This window comes from Trichechus manatus, unplaced genomic scaffold, assembly GCF_000243295.1.
Source record: "Trichechus manatus latirostris isolate Lorelei unplaced genomic scaffold, TriManLat1.0 scaffold00025, whole genome shotgun sequence".
In the NCBI taxonomy this organism is placed as follows: Eukaryota; Metazoa; Chordata; class Mammalia; order Sirenia; family Trichechidae; genus Trichechus; species Trichechus manatus.
Window position 1 is genome coordinate 4,242,756 of NW_004443961.1, and position 17,654 is coordinate 4,260,409.

The window sequence follows — 17,654 nt, forward strand, 5'->3', positions numbered from 1 at the left end:
CCAGCTGCTTTGCAGGAGAAAGATGTAGCCGGGAAGATTTACAGCCTTGGAAACCCTATGGGGCAGTTCTGCTTTCTGCTACAGGGTCACTGCCAGTCAGATGCAACAACAGCAGCAGGGTTTTTTTTTAAAAGAAGATTGAATATGCCTCTTAAGATATAGTTGTGTTTCTCTTCCACCTGGTATCACCCTACTCCTACCGGCCATAGGACATAATCATGTGTCCTCGCTGCCCCACTAAGGAATCTAGGATACTGGCTGCTCAGATCACACTCGCCTGGTTCTTTCAGAATCCTTAAGATAGGACAGCTGGCAGGTATCAACTTCTCTGATCAGGAATTCAGAAGCCCTTCTTCAGCAAACTAAATTCCTGGTCCTTTTTAAAAGGGCATGTCAAGTCATTTTATTACTCCACCTTGGTTACTAATTATGATTGCTACTGACGTCACGGGCATTTTCCCCAGGTAGGCCTGATCTGTTTCCTAATGACCAAGTAGGCTTATTTTATGTAGTGCTGTTGTTGTTAGGTGTCATGGAGTCGGTTCTGACTCACAGCAATCAACAGGACAGAGTAGAACTGCCCCATATTGTTTCCAAGGAGCAGCTGGTGGGTCTGAACTGCTGACCTTTTGGTTAGCAGCTGTAGCTCCTAACCATTGCGCCTCCAGGGCTCCGACATAGTGCCACAAGTTTTCTTTATCCTTTCTTCCTTTTTTTTTTTTTTGGTACTTGTTAAACATCAAAGCATATCATACATTTTGATCGTAGAGAAACTGGCAGGTACATCCTAAAGCACACATTTCTTAACCTGAGTCACACTGGAAAACCTAAGACTTTACATTTACCACTGAATTAAAGTCCTTCAGGTTCGATGCTTAACCAGGAACTTACAGTGTCAAATTCTAAATAAATCATATCCCTCAGGACACATGGTTTCTCAAAAGAAACCCAGTCACTGAAGTAATATTACCATAAATGCTCTGACACATTTTTATAGCAAATTGGAAATTCTAAGTAAAAGGAAGATACGTTTAACAACAAAATAAATAAGAGTATATATGGCCGGCTTGTACGTTTCTTAGTTTAAAGGCAGCAGTGAATTTGCATTCTGCAACTGATCTGTAAATCCAGTTGTTTTTTTCTGGAATTTTAGAGATACAGTGTCTCACAAAAACACATCCCACAGCGCTAGGAATGTCTCTACTTGGCATCAGTCTATATATATGCCTCGATAAGATACTCTCCCCAAATCAGTATAATGTCTTTTTTTGTTTACTTTTCCAGAAAAACATGGAAACCTTTATCAACCACTTACTCTTACTGAACAAAAATCAGATTACTAATTGCTCTTTTCATTTTGATCTAAAAAAATTTTTGTTAAGACATCACTGATGTTTTATGATTGCACACCCACAAAAGATAACTGAATAAAACACACTAGACAATTTCAGAAGAGAAATCTTAGTATCTGACTCATCTGGCACATCCTTAGTATCTAGAAAAAAATCAATAGAAATCAAAATATCATTTTCAAAGAATTCATACGTGCAGGAGTCTTAGGATGAGGAGAAGGTTCTGCTCATTGCACTAATTACTTGCATTTTTCCTCATGGATGAACTGAGGCTTTCTGGTTTGTTTGTGGAACTTTTGTTTGGAGAAAAGCATATACATGGGGCCAGATCTTGTTGGTTTCTGTTCCAGAGAATGTTTCCAACACCCCCTTCTTCCTAAAGATGGGGAGAAAAAGAGCACAGGTCTGAGTGTTCTGATGAGCTATGTCAGAGTGATTCTGTAGAAGGTGATAATGTGGCTTTAGGGGGCTCAGTAAGGGCAGGTCTGTGATCTAAAACGACGCCCAGTGCGGGCGTGGGAAAGCCTAGATTTTGGTTTCTTTTGTGCCCTCGGGCTTATGGAAATGGTCACTTAAGAACAGCACCCACTGTATGTTAAGCCCCGCACTGAGTGCTTCACATACAATACTTCATGTAATTCTTTCGGAGCTCAACTTTCCTGATAAAACTGTGTTTTAGAGATGTAAAGTACAGCCCAGCTCACTCAGCTGGTAGGTTTCCAAACCTGGGGTCTGGCAGAATCTGGAGTCCCCTTTGGTTTCCTTTGTCCACTTACCTATGTGCAGAAAGAGCTTTCTAATACTTGTCCCTCCTTCTTTTCACCTAGGTTTTTTTTTTTTTCCCTCTATTCTGCCCTCTGAATTTTAGAGTAAACAGGAAGAAAAAGTGTTGTTTTTACTTTTTCCTAGTGGGTTTCTCCATCTCCCCCAGGGAGATTTGCCTGGCTTGTCACCGGGCGGGCAGCCAAAGTCCATTTACTGCAGTTCCTGGGGACAGTGTGGTGAGGGGAGATCAGAATCCAGCTGCCTTTCAAACTACACACATCGCCTCCAGAGATTCTGGCCTTCCTCTTGCTTCTCCCCTTCCCCAACGTGGTATGGCTGCCTGTGTGTGCGCGCGCACCCTCTAAAGGCTGCACGGAGTCCTTGGGTGCTGCAGACTATTCGAGTCCACCGAGAGGCGCCTCAGAAGAACAGCCTGGCGATCCGCTTCCCAAAGGTCACGGCCTTGAAAACCCTACAGGGTGAAGTTCTACTCAGCAACACATGGGGTCGCCATGAGTCAGAATTGACTCGACGGCAACTGGTTAGCCAGTACTTAGGAGTCCCTGGGTGGTGCAAACTGCTCGGGTCCACCCCGAGGTGCCTCGGAAGAAAAGCTTGGTGATCTACTTCTGAAAAATCAGCCGTGGAAGACCCTCTGGAGCCCAGTTCTACTCTGACACACATGGAGTCGTCATGAGTCAGAGTCGACTTGACAGCAACAGGATTTTTTGGTTAAAGGCTGCGTAAGAGCACGTGGAGAACTCTGGTTTATTACTTTCCACAAACCTCTGCAATCCTTGCTAGGTTTTCCAAGGTTTCACTGGGGACAAAACTATTCCTTTCTCGATACTTCATAGCATTTACTACAGTTGAGATTAACAAATATTCCCACTGTTTTCTTGGAAGAAACAACTAAGGGAAGAAATCACACCAATACAGTACTCTGCAGACAGTATAGACGCCCTCCTGCTTCAGAAGTCACAGGCATCATATAAAACTTTCAAGACACCGAGCTTCGTAACTGTGGTAAGCTTCTGGAAGAGCCACTTTAAAATCAAGCCAGTCTCACAAGCGGGTTAATTACTGAGGGCACAGCGGCAGGCTCTGTTCAGTCCTAAAGCTCTCCCTTGCACGAACATTTGCCAGGTTCACTTCCATGTAATGAAATGAACAGCTTCAACAATTGGTCCTCCATAGAGTAACAGCATCCTGTTCCTGTTCGTAAACACAGACCTAATTACGCTAGAAGTGTCCCACTGCTGAGAAGAGTTTTGAAAACAATACAACTGTTAGTATTTTAAAATAACAATGCAGCCCATCACTAAGGTGGCTGCAAATACCCCTTTCCATTTCTGGTTAAGGCTGCTACTAGTTGTACCTGTGGAAGTTAGAGGGAAAAGCTTGAATTAATGGCAAGAGACAGCATAAGCAGGAAGCCTAGGGAGACTAGGATTTCTTTTAAGATAGTGACCTGAGTCACTGCTTCATCTCTGCAGCCCTCCCCAGCTTCCTTCCCCACATTTTGACAGAACTAACCCCTTCCTGGCTGATCCAATGGCTAACACACTCAGCTGCTAATGTGAAGGTTGGAGGTTCGAGTCCACCCAGAGGTGCCCTGGAAGAAAGGCCTGGCGATCTACTTGCTAAAAATCGGCATTAAAAACCCTTTGGAGTGCAGTTCTACTCTGACACACACTGGGTGGCTGTGAGTCAGAGCGTCAAGGCAACTGATTTCAGTGGTTTGATTGCTTTCACTGGTTCCGTGATTACCTCTACTAATAGCCCTGCAGTGTTGTTTTCATCTGTCCAGTATGAGAGCCTCTCCCTTCCGCTGACCTCTGGGAAGCAGGCTCTCCACCAGTCTCCGCCCCCACTGCCCAGCTCCAAGGATAGACATGATAACAGCTGATCCGCGCCAACCCCAGGACTTTTGCTGGAACTACCTGGCAGAAGAGGTTCCCCTTCCTGCTGGGGAAGCTGAACCGGGAGGATGTAAGCTGGAGCGCTGGGGGGCTGCCACCCAGAAAGAGCCCCCTCCCTGCCCCTGAGATGGGGCTGAGAGCGACCAAGGCCTGATGAGGCTGTGTGAACACTGGGACCCAGCCATCTACCTTTGGACTTTTAAGTTAGAAGGCCCACAAATTCCCCTTTTGCTTACTGGGGATTAGGTTCCCGATTAATATAAGCACGTATCACACCGTGACAGATGTTGTTTACCCAGCTCCCCACAACACCCACGTACAGAAGGACAGTTTCTTGGGGACCTGGCAGGGACTGGATCTAAGTGTGGACCAGGGGCCTAGCCCAGCGTGTGACGGAGTAAACTGCAATAGTTAACAGTGATTCAAGAGTGTCTTTATGGGGATCATCTCCCAGGATTCCCTTCACCGCGCCCTGAGGTAGGTGCTAACATTGCTCAGATATTACCGATAAGGAATTTGTGGCACAGAGGTTAAATACCTTGCCCAGCGCCACACAGCTGGGCGCCTGCAGAGCCAGGATCAGTATACCAATCACAAAAGTAAAGTAACAGCTACTGGAGAGAGTGAATCGCCAACTCTTTGTAAGTTCACCCCCCAAAAAATAACTAATACAGCAGTGTGGAGACTATGCCTTCCGATTTCACTGCATACTTACCCTATTACTAACAACAGCAGTATTAGCTAATAATTACAGAGTGCTTACTAGGTGTCGGGCACAGTTCTAAGAGCTACACATGGTAACTCAATCTTTCAACCCTACATGTTATCACCCCATTTTACAGAGAAGAAAATAGGCAGAGGTTAAGCAAAAGGTTACCAAAAAAAAACCAAAAAACGTTGCCATCGAGTCGATTTCAGCTCATAGCGACCCTATAGGACAGAGTACAACTGCCCCATAGAGTTTCCAAGGAGTAGCTGATAGATTTGAACTGCTGACCTTTTGGTTAGCAGCCATAGCTCTTTACCTGTGCCATCAGGGCTCTGAGCAAGAGGTTAAGGCCAAGTTAATAATTGGTGGAGCTGAGGTTTGAACTTGGACAGTCTGGCTCCAGAGTCTGTGCTCTAACCAGGATGCATGCCTGACGCTCAGTTATTTTTCAGCATGAGAACAGATGAAAGGAAAGGAGGCACAAGCAATCCTCTGTAAGGAGGCAGGGCTGAATAAGGACACTGGGTTGTTAATTAGCTGAGTCAGACCGACCCTCATTCAGTAGATTCCCAGATTTGTGTGCAATATGAATTATCTGAAGAGCAGACAAAACCGTGTTAGAATATAAGCTTCTAAAGACCATTACTGAGTCAAATAAGTGATCGGACGAGAATTTGCCATTTGAGACGCTTCCATGCTACCGCGTCCTCTACTGGCATAGGTACCAACACAAACAGTTGCTGTCAAGTTATTTCCAATTCATGGCAACTCCTGAGCGAGTTCACTGTTTGTACTGCTCCGGGAGTGGAAGTTACCAGGTTTGCCTCCCCCATTCACCCCAGCCCTCCCTCCACCAGACAGCAGAGTTGGGTGAGACTGGCCCACCCCCAGCTGCAGGTGTGGACCAGTCAGTGTGATCCCTCCCACCCCGGTGATGAGTTCAGAGATGGGCAGTAACTCAGGCCTAAAACAGTGTCCCTGGGTGGTGCAAACAGTTAACATGCTCGGCTGCTAACCGAAAGGTTGGTGGTTCCAGTCCACCCAGAGGCACTTCAGAAGAAAGGCCTGGCAATCTACTTCTGAAAAGTCAGCCACTGAACACACTATGGAGCACAGTTCTATTCTGACAAGCATGGAGTCTCCATGAGCCAGAATAGGCTTGACGGCAACTTTGGTTTTAAAACACTGCAAGGCATTCTGAGTGGGGCAAGGTGCCCCACCTCCTCCTTCACGAACGAGAAGGTGTTGGCTGTTCCTGGTAACACCCTGCAACTGTGAGGAAGCCTGCCTGAGCACAGAAGAAGGCGGGGCTGACAGAACGGCAGCCTTTGAGCCACACACAGCTGTAATCAAACCGGTGGCTGACTGAAGCCCAGCCTACCTTCTGGGCTTTGCTGTAACACGAGCTAATAACTCCCCCTTGTTATTGAAACCACTTTGAATTGGGTCTTCTGTTATGTTAGCACTTTGCTGTACAGCATGGACAATCAAAAACAGGCTCAGGACCCTCCTGTGTGCCCAGCGTCATCATACAAGAAAAGTTCTGGGAAGCACAGCGCTCACCGGTAATATTCCAGGACCGGCTCCGTCTGCGCCTCGTACGCCTTCAGCCTCTTGATGACCGTCTCCGGCTTGTCGTCCTCACGCTGGACGAGAGGCTCCCCAGTCAGGTCGTCAACGCCCTAAACGGGAGTTAGAAGGTCTGATTCCCCACGTCAAAGCCAGCCTGATACTTCTGAAGGGTATTTCAAACAGATGTGATTTTAAAATAATTCTTAAACAGACATCATCTCTATGCAAGCACCAAGCACAAAAATGTGCTGAGTTTTAAATGATGGAATCAAATCCAAAGACATAATTGTGACACAGAGCCAGGAGACCCCAGGATCTTTTCCACAGTGGCAGTCACGGTCCCCTTGGAGTAAAAGGTTTTGTAAGCTGCCTCCAAATAATTTCATGTATATACAAAAAGATTCAGCTATAGACTAGGCATCTCAACTGCAAGCCCTAAATAAATGAAGGTGTCCCTAATCCCAATAGCCCTAACTGCTAGTACATTCCCTGGCAGAGACTGGAAAAAAATCAAGGCTTCCGAATGAACAACAAACCCCTGTTGCTCCTGGATGGAGTTTCTGGATGGTATAAAGGGTTAGTGCACTCAGCCGCTAACTGAAAGGCTGGAGGTTCGAGTCCAACAAGAGGTGCATCAGAAGAAAGTCCTGGTGATCTATGTCCCAAAAATCAGCTACGTAAAACCCTATGGAGCACAGTTCTACTCTGACATTCATGGGGCCACCATGAGTCAGCATCAGCTCAATGCCAAGTAGTTCACTGCTTGCTCCTGGGGACGTGTGTACTACCAACCTGAGTGGACTAGGCTTAGCTGACTACACCCAGTAGCAGCCTGAGAATATACCTTAGGAGTTCTGGTCAGGTACAGGATTTCCAAGTTCACAATACCTATGCCTGCAGGTCTGCAAGGCAAGAAGACTGGGGGGGCAGTTTGCTACGTGGAAGGCCATTGTCAGCTCTACCACAACTACTCACCACGGTCTTAGGAGGGTTGAATTCGATGTTGTAGACGCGACCACTGGCTGGATGAATCCAGCGAGCAGTGAGGCGTTGCTTAATGACCTCGAAGGGCACGTTCAGGTTAATCACCGTGTCTATCTGATAAACTCTATCCAAGGCTTCAGCCTGTGGAACTGTCCTTGGAAAACCTTTTAAAATTTAAAAAAGAAAGAATTAGTGTTGAGCAATCTTTATTTTACTTGGATCCACAATCAATGCTCATGGAAGCAGCAGTCAAGAAATCAAATGACACATTGCATTAGGCAAATCTGTTGCAAAAGACCTCTTTAAAGCATTAAAAAGCAAAGATGTCACTCTGAGGACTACAGTGCACGTGACCCAAGCCATGGTATTTTCGATCGCCTCACATGCATGCGAAAGTTGGACAATGAATATGGAAGACCGAAGAAGAACTGATGCCTTTAAATTGTGGTGTTGGCGAAGAATACTGAATATACCACGGACTGCCAAAAGAACAAAAAAATCTGCTTGGAAGAAGTATAGCCAGAATGTTCCTTGGAAGGGAGGGTGGTAAGATTTGTCTCATGTACTTTTGGACATGTTACCAGGAGGGATCAGTCTCTGGAGAAGATAACATGCTTAGTAAAGTAGAGGGTCAGCAAAAAAGAGGAAGACCCTCAACGAGATAGACTGACACAGTGGCTGCAGCACTGGGGTCAAGCATAACAACGACTGTGAGGATGGCGCAGGACCGGGCAGTGTTGCGTTTCGTCCTGTTCCATTGTGCATGAGGTCACCAGGAGTCAGGAGCCAACTTCAGGGCAGCTAACAACCACCACAACAACAATCTGAACAAAAGGAAAGACGCACCAGGAAGGCTGACCACAACTACGTAGATCAGCTACTGAGGGCAACCCTTCGAAGCTGCTGCTGGGAGATGCCCCTGCGGCGCCATTCCCAGGTGCATCCTTGGTCCTCCTGCTCTGCTCTGGGACAGCAGGCAGCCCAGCCATCTGTCAATACAGCCGTTGACAACGCTGGTTTGGCTCACCCTACATCTCCCTCTCATCTGTGTCATTTCTGCCCTTTTCTCCACCTACTGCCCCTTTTTATATCTTTCACACTCCATTCAGAACCAACATGCCTGCTCCTAGGAAGAAACTGGACTAACATCGGGTGTATTAAGCCCCTGAGAGACAGAACTTTGGGGATGGGAATCCTTCCCACAATTCACCCACTAAAGAACTGGCTCATATGTGCGGCGGGTGTAGGCCAAGCCCCTGCTTCTCTGAGCAAGAGGTGACTGGTCTACCCCGGCTCCTCCACACAGCTTTAAAGTTTTCACCGTGAAACAGAAACACGTCTGAGAGGCCACAATTGAGAGCACCAGCTTACAGCAAGTGCTGCTCCCCACTCTGTAATTTCCGTCTTTCCATCTTCCCGGCTCCCTAACCCTTCCCCTACACTGCCCAACCCCAGGCCTAGCAAGGGGCTCATCCTTCCAGGTTTTGCTCTGTCACTTAAGGGCTCTGTGACCTACCCTTCCATTTCTAACCTATAAAACAGACATAAGACAGAGTCCCTATCGCACACAGTACTGAGGATGACATGCCTTCCACACAGTACACGCCTAAGACACAGCCGTTCTCTGCCGAGTCACTAATTCACTCTTCACAACCAAGCCCACCTCCCTTCCTGTGTAAGCTCACTCAGGCACTGTCTGTTGACTCCCTTTCCTTCTAGACTCTTCCTTACAGGAAATCAAGGGATTTAGGAAATGCTTCCTCTCCCAGTTCACCTCTCTCCTTCTCAACCTCCTGGTCCTGCTTCCTTCCTCTGCTCGCCCGACACAAGAAGCTTCCAGACAGCTCTCCTTGGGCTTTTCAACTCATCCCTAACACTAGCTCCAACAAATAAACCAAGGTCATGTTCTGCCCAACTCTCCTTCCATTTGTCCTTTCCTTCCCCTGCGTGATTCAGGTCTAGTCCACATGGAACCTTTGGGCAAATTAGAAAATAGCATGCCTTCTTCTTGGAGGGTAAACCCGGAGATAGGGCTGCAGAGCTTGGTGAATACTGCAACACCGAGCGCTGGCATGCGTGTGTGCGTGTGTGCCCACGCATGTGTGTGCTGTGAATGCACGTGTGTGTGCAGGTTCTGTGCATGTGAACTATGCGTGGGAGAATGGAGACGACTAGGAGAGAAGAATGCATAAATAGCAAGACCAGATGAGTGTACCCTCTTCCAAAAAAGGATGTTATGACTCAGATCTTCAAGGAAAGACTTACTCTAGTTTAAAAAACAAATCTCTTTTGTGCCCCCTAAATATCAACAAAGCAATAATTAGAAGCTGAAAACTCCACCTTTCTTCAAGGATTCCGGCCACACCGCTGGCTGGGAAAGTTACAGCCTTAAGTTACTTTTCCAGCCTCCCTACTTCCTTCTGTGGTGACCCTCCAGGTGATAAAATATTCTCAGAGGAAGGGAGGTGGAAATAAAGACACATCCGAAGGGAGCTTAGAAATCATGTGATTCACCTCCCTCTTTCTGTTCTGGTAAAGAACTGACAAAGCCTAGGGAACACGGCTTGTCCAAGGCCTCAGGTGGCTCCTGAACCGCCCCCTGCTGACAGTCTCTAGCCCATCAATGCTTATTCTCTGGCCAGCGGCGCTCAGCGTCTTGGGCAGCTAAAAACAGAACCCTGGTGGTGCAACGGTTAAGCGCTCAGCTGCGAATCAAAAGGCTGGCCGTCTGAACCCACCCAGCGGCTCCACAGGAGAAAGACCTGCCCCCATAAAGATCACAGACTAGGAGACCATATGGGGCTGTCTTACTCTGTCATAGAGGATCGCTCTGAGTCGGAATTCACTTGATGGCACCTAACAACAATAAATGCTCGCGACAGCTCCACTTACCATCCAGCAGCCAGCTACACTGGGTGAGATGCTTCAGCTCATGAAGGACCAGCCGAGTCATGACATCATCTGGGATGAGCTTCCCTTGGTCAATGAAAGTCTTGGCTAGCACACCAATTTCTATGGCAGAGAGGTGGAAAAGCAAATGGGCAAGCACACTTGTCTTCTTCCATCCCAGGCCCCTAGGCCCTGGTTACCTGAGGAGCAGCTCTGGGTAGCGTGTACATATGAAAATGTGCATCCTCTACTTTGTGATAAAAACAGAAAACCTGTTGCCATCCATAGCGACCCTATAGGACACGGCAGAACTGCCCCCTAGGGATTGCAAGGAGCGGCTGGTGTAACTGCCCACCTTTTGGTTAGCAGCCGTAGCTGTTAACCACTGTGCCACCAGGGCTCCGATTAAAACAGAGGCTACAAAATAGCCAACCTGATCTCAATTATATAGAAATATAAAAATGTAAACGTACAGACCAAAAAGAGAACAGAAAGCTACAGATCAATATGTTAACGGTAGTTGTCTCTGTGTGACAGAATTATGGGTGATTTTTACATCTTTGTACTTTTCTGTATTTTCCAGATTTTCTATCAGCAGTTTGTGACTTACACTTCTAATTTTTACCTTCCCCTCTCCCCAAATTATATGCAAGGACTTCCAGTCCAGCATGTTATTTAGATTTTGGTAAGTATTTATTGGTCTGATTCCTAGTAATTTAATATTATTTCTAAATAGGCTCCTTATAGAAAAGCTTATTTTCTTTTTAATTCAAAAATTAACACATTTGGGAGCTTCCATACCTACAAAATACAAACAGCTAGTTTCAAAGTAAATTATTCGTAATAAGTGAAATTTCTACAAAGTTATACACAAATAAAAATAGGAAAGGAAGGTTAGGAAAAAATAAGGAAATTCAAATCCACTCTTATGGTAGTAATCAGAAGTCCTAAACGACAGAGACATTAGTCTGAGAGATGACTATCAGCATTATGTAAGAAGCCATTTCTAATTCTGGCTCCTCCCCTTAAAGTCTGGTGACTTACGTTACCTAAACCAACCACAGCTCATATCCCAGTAAGCTGGAAATATCTCATTGTTTGAGCAGCTATGAAATACAAAAGAGAGGCCAAACCAATGTGTAAATAATAGTTCTGTTTTACAGGCACCCAGTTCCTGCCAAAATTGCTTTTAGCATCATTATATAATAAACTACATAAAACTTTATTTTTAAAATGTCAAAATAAAATGAGGACACTGACGGGACGAGTTAACCGACAGCTTTCCACCCAATTCAGGGCTTTTAAAAAACTTTCCTCAAATGATAAAGACCCGTCAGCATAGTGGTGACTTCTGAGGAGACAGGAAGGAGACAAGAGTGGGAGGGGCACACAGGGACCCCCAAAAGTACTGGTTTCCTGTCTGGTGGTGGGAAAATGGGCATTCGTTTTTATTATTTTTTTAACCACACACTGACATTATTATACTTTCATGCACGGCATACTTCACAAGCATTATAGTGAAAACAAACACCTCACTCAACCATCCACCCAATCTCTCCTCTTCAGTAAAGCACCATCAGGTCTCCCCCCACCACCCCATTCACTCTCCTTACACCCTCAGGATGAAATCTCAACTCCAAAACTGTAGAAAGGCCCATCTGCCTCAGGCCCCACCTCACCTCTCCCCTTGCCTCCCCCATTTGCACCCTACCCTGAAACCATACCCCTAGCAAAGAGCTCCACACACTCGGGGTCCTCCTAGCCTGCCTACAAGCTCCTTTCTCCTCTACTTTGCCTGACTGGCTCTTACTCATCTTTCAGGATACATCTTAAAGGGCCCTTCATCAATCAGGAGGCTTCCCTCAACCTAGGTGACCAAATGTTCCTCCTCTCAACCTCCATAAAGTCACAGACTTGTCTCTACCGGAGCACTTAACCACACTGCTAAAACCATTGGTTTACATGGCCATCTGCCCACCTGTCCCCCACACTACACCCTGATGTGAGCACCTCCTGGGAAATCCACTCGTCTCTGTATCTGCCTAGCACACATTAGGTGCTTGATGAATCCACAGATGGTTGGGTGGGTGCGTGGATGGGTGGATGGTTAGATGGATGGGTGGATGGTTAGATGGATGGGTGGATGGGTGGGTGGATGGGTGGACGGACTGACAGACTGTGTAGATCCTCTTGGATGCAATGGGCAAATCTGCTGCAAAAGACCCTCTTTAAAGTGTTGAAAAGCAAAGATTGCGTGGATCCTCCTGGATGCTAGCTGTGGAATTTTAAAAAGGCCTAACTTTGTTTAAAAACACCAATCCAGCAAAAGGCTACTTTTTTGAGACAGTATTCATCATTAGGTTCACCTTGTAAAAACTGCTCTTTAAACTATTTAAACAAACTATGGCGCACCCATAAAATATTGTGCAGCCATAAAAAAGAAATGGAAAAGGAGACACAACCCAAATGTCTATCAACTGATGAATGGATATATAAAATGTGGTCTACTTCCAATTGGCAATGAAAAGGAATGAAGTACTGATTCATGCTACAACATGGATGAACCTTGAAAGCACCATTTGGAGTGGAAGAAGACAGACATAAATGGCCACATATTATATGCCATTTATATGAAATGTACAGAACAGGCAAATCAACAGACAGAAAGCAGATTAGTGGTTGCCAGGGGCTGGGGCTAGGGTGGGGTAGGCATGGGCTAATGGGCATGAGGTCTCTCTTTAGGGGTGGTAAAATGTTCTAAAGCTGCTTGTGGTGATGTGTGCACAACTGTGAATACACTAAAATCTACTGAATCGCACATTTTAATGGGTAAACTACATGGTATGTAATTTAGACCTCAATAAAGCTGCTAGGGAAAAAAACTGTGGCACTCCCTATGGAAAGCAATATTGTGTCGAACAGTATGTAGAGTATGCTATCATTTGTGTAAAATAAATAAAACCAGAGGGAAGACTAGGTAAACATTTGATTGTATGTTCATAAAATATCTCTGGAAAGGATCTTTTCACTAAATATTTTTTATAATTTTTGTCGTTTCAAACCATGTAAATGTACTGCCAATTACAAATTAACTTTTTACCATTATAAAATAACTTGAGCACTCCACGACTAGCTGAAAGGTTGATGGTTCAAACCAACCCAGTGGCGCCTCAGAAGACAAGCCTGGAGATCCGCTTCTGAAAAGTCACAACCATGAGACTGTTCTAGTCTGCACACATGGGGTCGCCATGAGCTGGAATCGACTCAACAGCAGCCAAGAACCACCACCAGCCACATTATTCTAACTAGGCATGACTAGGCTGCACAGTAAAAGGAGGCCTGGTGGCACAGTGGTTAAGGGCTCAGCTGCTAACCGAAAGGTCAGCAGTTTGAACCAGCTGTTCTGTGAGAGAAAGATGTGGCAGTCTGCTTCTGGAAAGATGACAGCCTTGTAAACCCTATGGGACAGTTCTACTCTGTCCTATAGGGTCGCTATGAGTTGTAATCGACGCGACAGCAAAGTGGTTTTTGAGTTTAACTTAAAGATGTGAAGAAATGAGATGCACTACGTTTGGAGCAGACAGAAGGGGACAACAGGCATGTCATGGGGTGTGAAGAATAAAGAAAAATAAATATCTTAAAAAGTATTTGTCAAACTTTGGACAACCACCTGCCACCCTCACAGTTTCTGCCTTAGCCAAATTATTATTTACTACATACTTTTCATTAAAGCAACTCAGCTTTTTGTTGTTGCTGTTTAATTAATAAGCTATATCCATGAAATGACAGGCTTGGTGTGTTTTTTTTTTTTTTAAATACAATTTGAAATAAATGTTGTTAGGTGCTGTCAAGTCGGTTCCGACTCATAGTAACCCTGTGTACAACAGAAGGAAACACTGCCCGGTCCTGAAATAGATAACAACAATTTTTTTGTTTACCTAAAAGTATCTCATGAACTCGAGTTGGGAAATAGTGCATAGTGGAAAGGGTATTCAGCTGGCACACGAGACCCGGGTTTCACCCTAGTCGTCCAGTAACTGCTTTTATCGAGCAAGTTCTTATAACCTCTCTTGAACTCAGTTTGCTCCCCTTTAAATAAGAAGACTGGACACAATGTCCGGGTCAGAACACAAGTGTCCAGACTCCAGGAGTAGCAGGGTGGTCACTGTTACTCCAGGTTAGCTATTGTTGGTGGGTTTCCAATGTCCTCATCTCTTCGAAACCCTGGTGGTGTAGTGGTTAAGAGCTACAGCTGCTAACCAAAAGGTCAGCGGTTTGAATCCACCAGGTGCTTCTTGGACATTCTATGGGGCAGTTCTACTCTGTCCTATAGGGTCGCTAAGAGTCAGAATTGACTTGGCAGCAGTGGGTTTTTGGTTCATCATTTCTGCTAGAATGGTTCTAAGCCTTAGTTGTAAAATATAGTTCTGGGTGATAAAATAGAGCATTGTCATGAGATGCTGACTGGAGAGAAAGCTGGCACAATCTTTCTGCAGCACCATCTGATGGTACCATATATGCAGAAACTCCACACTAGGGAATTTATTGGAAGGAAATACACTGAGATGCTGCCAGATGTTCATGTATAAGGACAGTTACAAGAGCATTTATTACAGGAAAGAATGGTTAACATAGATGTCCAACAAGAGAAAAATGCCTACATAAATAACTGTACTACCTTCATGAAATTACGGATCATTTTTAAGACTGTTCAGTGATGTGTCAACCTGAAGTGAGGAAAAAAAGGTACCTAAGCAATCGTTTAGAATACAGCAATTTTGCAAACACATACAAATGCAATAAAGAGAAAAAGAGAAAGAAAAAAAAGAATGTAAGAAAAGGCAACAAAGGGTTCATTCAAATTCGCTCTGGAGGGGGAGGCAGAATTAGGGAGGATCCTAATTTTCTTTTTTAATAGTTTCGTGACAAATTTTCTTCCTTTATAATCACTGTGCTTTACTTTTACTATCAGAAAACATTAAGTGGTGTTTTTAAAATAAAGGATTATACCTTTCTTTTGGCTCTGATCTTGTGGAAAAAATCCAATCCATTTACAAATATTTGTGGAGAATAGATCCTTACTCCTGAGATACAGAAGATCTATAACAATCCCCAGCCACCTCCCCAAGCAGCGTTTGCTGTTTTCCTTGTTAAAGAACTGCCGGAAAGATTCCAAGAATGGGCAGGGCCCAGGCAAGCTAAACATCTCTCCCAGCATTCCCCTCCTCTCCCTCTCTGGCTTCTTGTTTGGGAGCAGGCGGAAGAGGACAATATGCATGTCATGTGCTAAGAAGCAAAAACAGCACTGTTCCTCAATTTTTTAAAAGAAGTTTATTTAATTGGCTTTTAAATGTATTTTTGTTACAATGTTTTGTGTTTTAACAAATGAATGGATCCCTACCTCTTCAGGGAAGAAGACCTATCCAGGCAGTTGAGCCTAACTCCTCAGTTACTTCTCAAAGAACTCTAAAGGATGTGTTACCCCCTCGTGCTGTGGATAACCTTACCCCAGGCCACTGCAGTACCCAGGACGGCTCACTCTGGCCTTACTACTTCAACTTGTTGCATCAAGAATAAGCAAGTGAACCAACAGTAACCTTTTGAAGTTTAACTATACAAAACACTTTATTATTAAAGATCTATGTGAGAAGAGAATGAAATACAAGTAGTAATGTGCCGAAGACGGTAGGCGCTGAACCAAAGAACTCCAAGAGACAAGCTAAAAACTCCGGACTGATTCTTTTTTTCCTTTAAACGTTGATATTTTTGAAGCAGAAAAGCAAAAACACCTGGGAACAAACTAAATGTCTATCGACAGGGGACTGGTTAAATTAATAATAGTAGATTCAGCAACTAGATACCTATACATTAAGCAGGATGAAATGGACTTCTATGCCTGCAAGTTGAAAAATATCCCAAATATAAAGTGAAAACAGGCTGGTGCAGAATATACATATAAAACCAGAACCAAACCAGTTGCCATCCACTCGATGCTGACTCGTGGCAACCCCATCTGTGCAGAGCAGAACAGTTTTCAATGGCTGTGACCTTTCGGAAGCAGATTGCTAGGCCTTTCTTCGGAGGTGCCTCTGGGTGGGTTCAAACCATTAGCCTTTCAGTTGATAGTTGAGAGCTTAACCATTTGCATCACCCAGGGACTATCTATCTATATATGATCACATATCTGCATAAAATAAATGATACATATGCTTTATATAAATCAACATTTTAGGAGAAAACACTGTTCCCCTCAGAAAAAGCACAGGATGAGGGAGGGTTTTATGCACTCTGTCCTGTTGCCAATCCTTCTACCTCATGCAAGCATTACTTCTATAATTTTTTCTTAAGTAGTTTCAAAATGGGTTCTGTCTGTAGAAAAAGAAGTACAACACTTTTGAAAAAACAACTGATCCACTGTTGACTTTTTTTTAAACAGCCTTCCTAAGATACAATTTACATACCACCAGACTGGCCCATTGTGAAGTGTACAGTTCGTTGACCAGATTTTGTGCTGAGCTACAAGAATTTATTTGGCATGAAACACAAAATCTTTCAGATGACCATGCACAAGATTAACTTTCGCGTTTAAGAAATCTCTGGGGATATCAAAATCAAAGCCAATTTGTGACCTCAACAACCGGAAAGTAATACTCCCTCTTAAGATTATGAGGGAAAGGTCAGAACTACAAGATCCCACAGATCTCAACAACAACGACAAAAAGTAAGAAAAGAAGACTCTAGCAAGTGTAACGACAGCTTTCTAGGTGCAGGGTCACGCGGAGAACAGGCCACAGTTCCCTGTAATCTCAGAAGCGGCTGCGGCCAGGGCACGGTGTGCTTCTCAAACAAAGCCAAGTGGTTTCCTTTAATATCTGAACTTCGAGCGTGTCCTAGCTGCCCAGTGCCTTCCCCCGATGACCCACCCGAAGGTGACCGCGGAGGCCAGAGGTTTCGTCGCGCAGGCGCCCACAGCCCGAGGTCACTCCTCGGAGCGATGGGAATACTGCGCCCATCTGCCGACCTGCACCCCCGGCCCCGCGTCCCCGCGCCTGCATTCCACCGCCCGCACCCCACGATCCGCATTCCCCGCCCACAAAACCTGACCCGGCGGCCGGGCATCGGCAGCCCCCGCCCGGGCCCCCACCTGTGCCCCGCAGCATGTTGTCCCGGAGCAGGTCCCCGCTGGAGAGGTGCTTCAGCTCGAAGTGCTTGATGATGCGCGACGACACGGTGCCCTTGCCTGAGCCGGGGGCCCCCATGATCGCCGCGCGCAGAAGCCGCGCGGATGCCCCCATTCTTGCAGAGAGAAGCCGCTGGAAGGTGGGCCTGAGCCTGGCCTGCGCGCTCTCCCTCCGCTCCCGCCGCCCGCAGCGCGCAGACCTCGGCACTCCCGGAAGTGAGGCGGCAGTCCCGTGCCCCACCCGGCCCGACCCGCGGTCACCGGGTCCCGCGCGCGCCCCC

At 45.6% G+C, this 17,654-nt stretch overlaps 1 protein-coding gene across 1 annotated transcript; it reads right to left on the reverse strand.

Moving 5' to 3' along the window:
* Positions 1 to 695: 695 nt before the first annotated feature.
* Positions 696 to 17,563, reverse strand: AK3 (adenylate kinase 3). Its single transcript, XM_004373476.2, has 5 exons — positions 17,338 to 17,563; positions 10,197 to 10,316; positions 7,296 to 7,468; positions 6,312 to 6,430; positions 696 to 1,728 (listed from the first exon to the last, which is right to left on the reverse strand). Exons 1-5 carry the CDS (start codon positions 17,486 to 17,488, stop codon positions 1,608 to 1,610), a joined length of 684 nt encoding a protein of 227 aa, XP_004373533.1. The 5' UTR covers positions 17,489 to 17,563; the 3' UTR covers positions 696 to 1,607.
* Between the last annotated feature and the right edge of the window lie 91 nt (positions 17,564 to 17,654).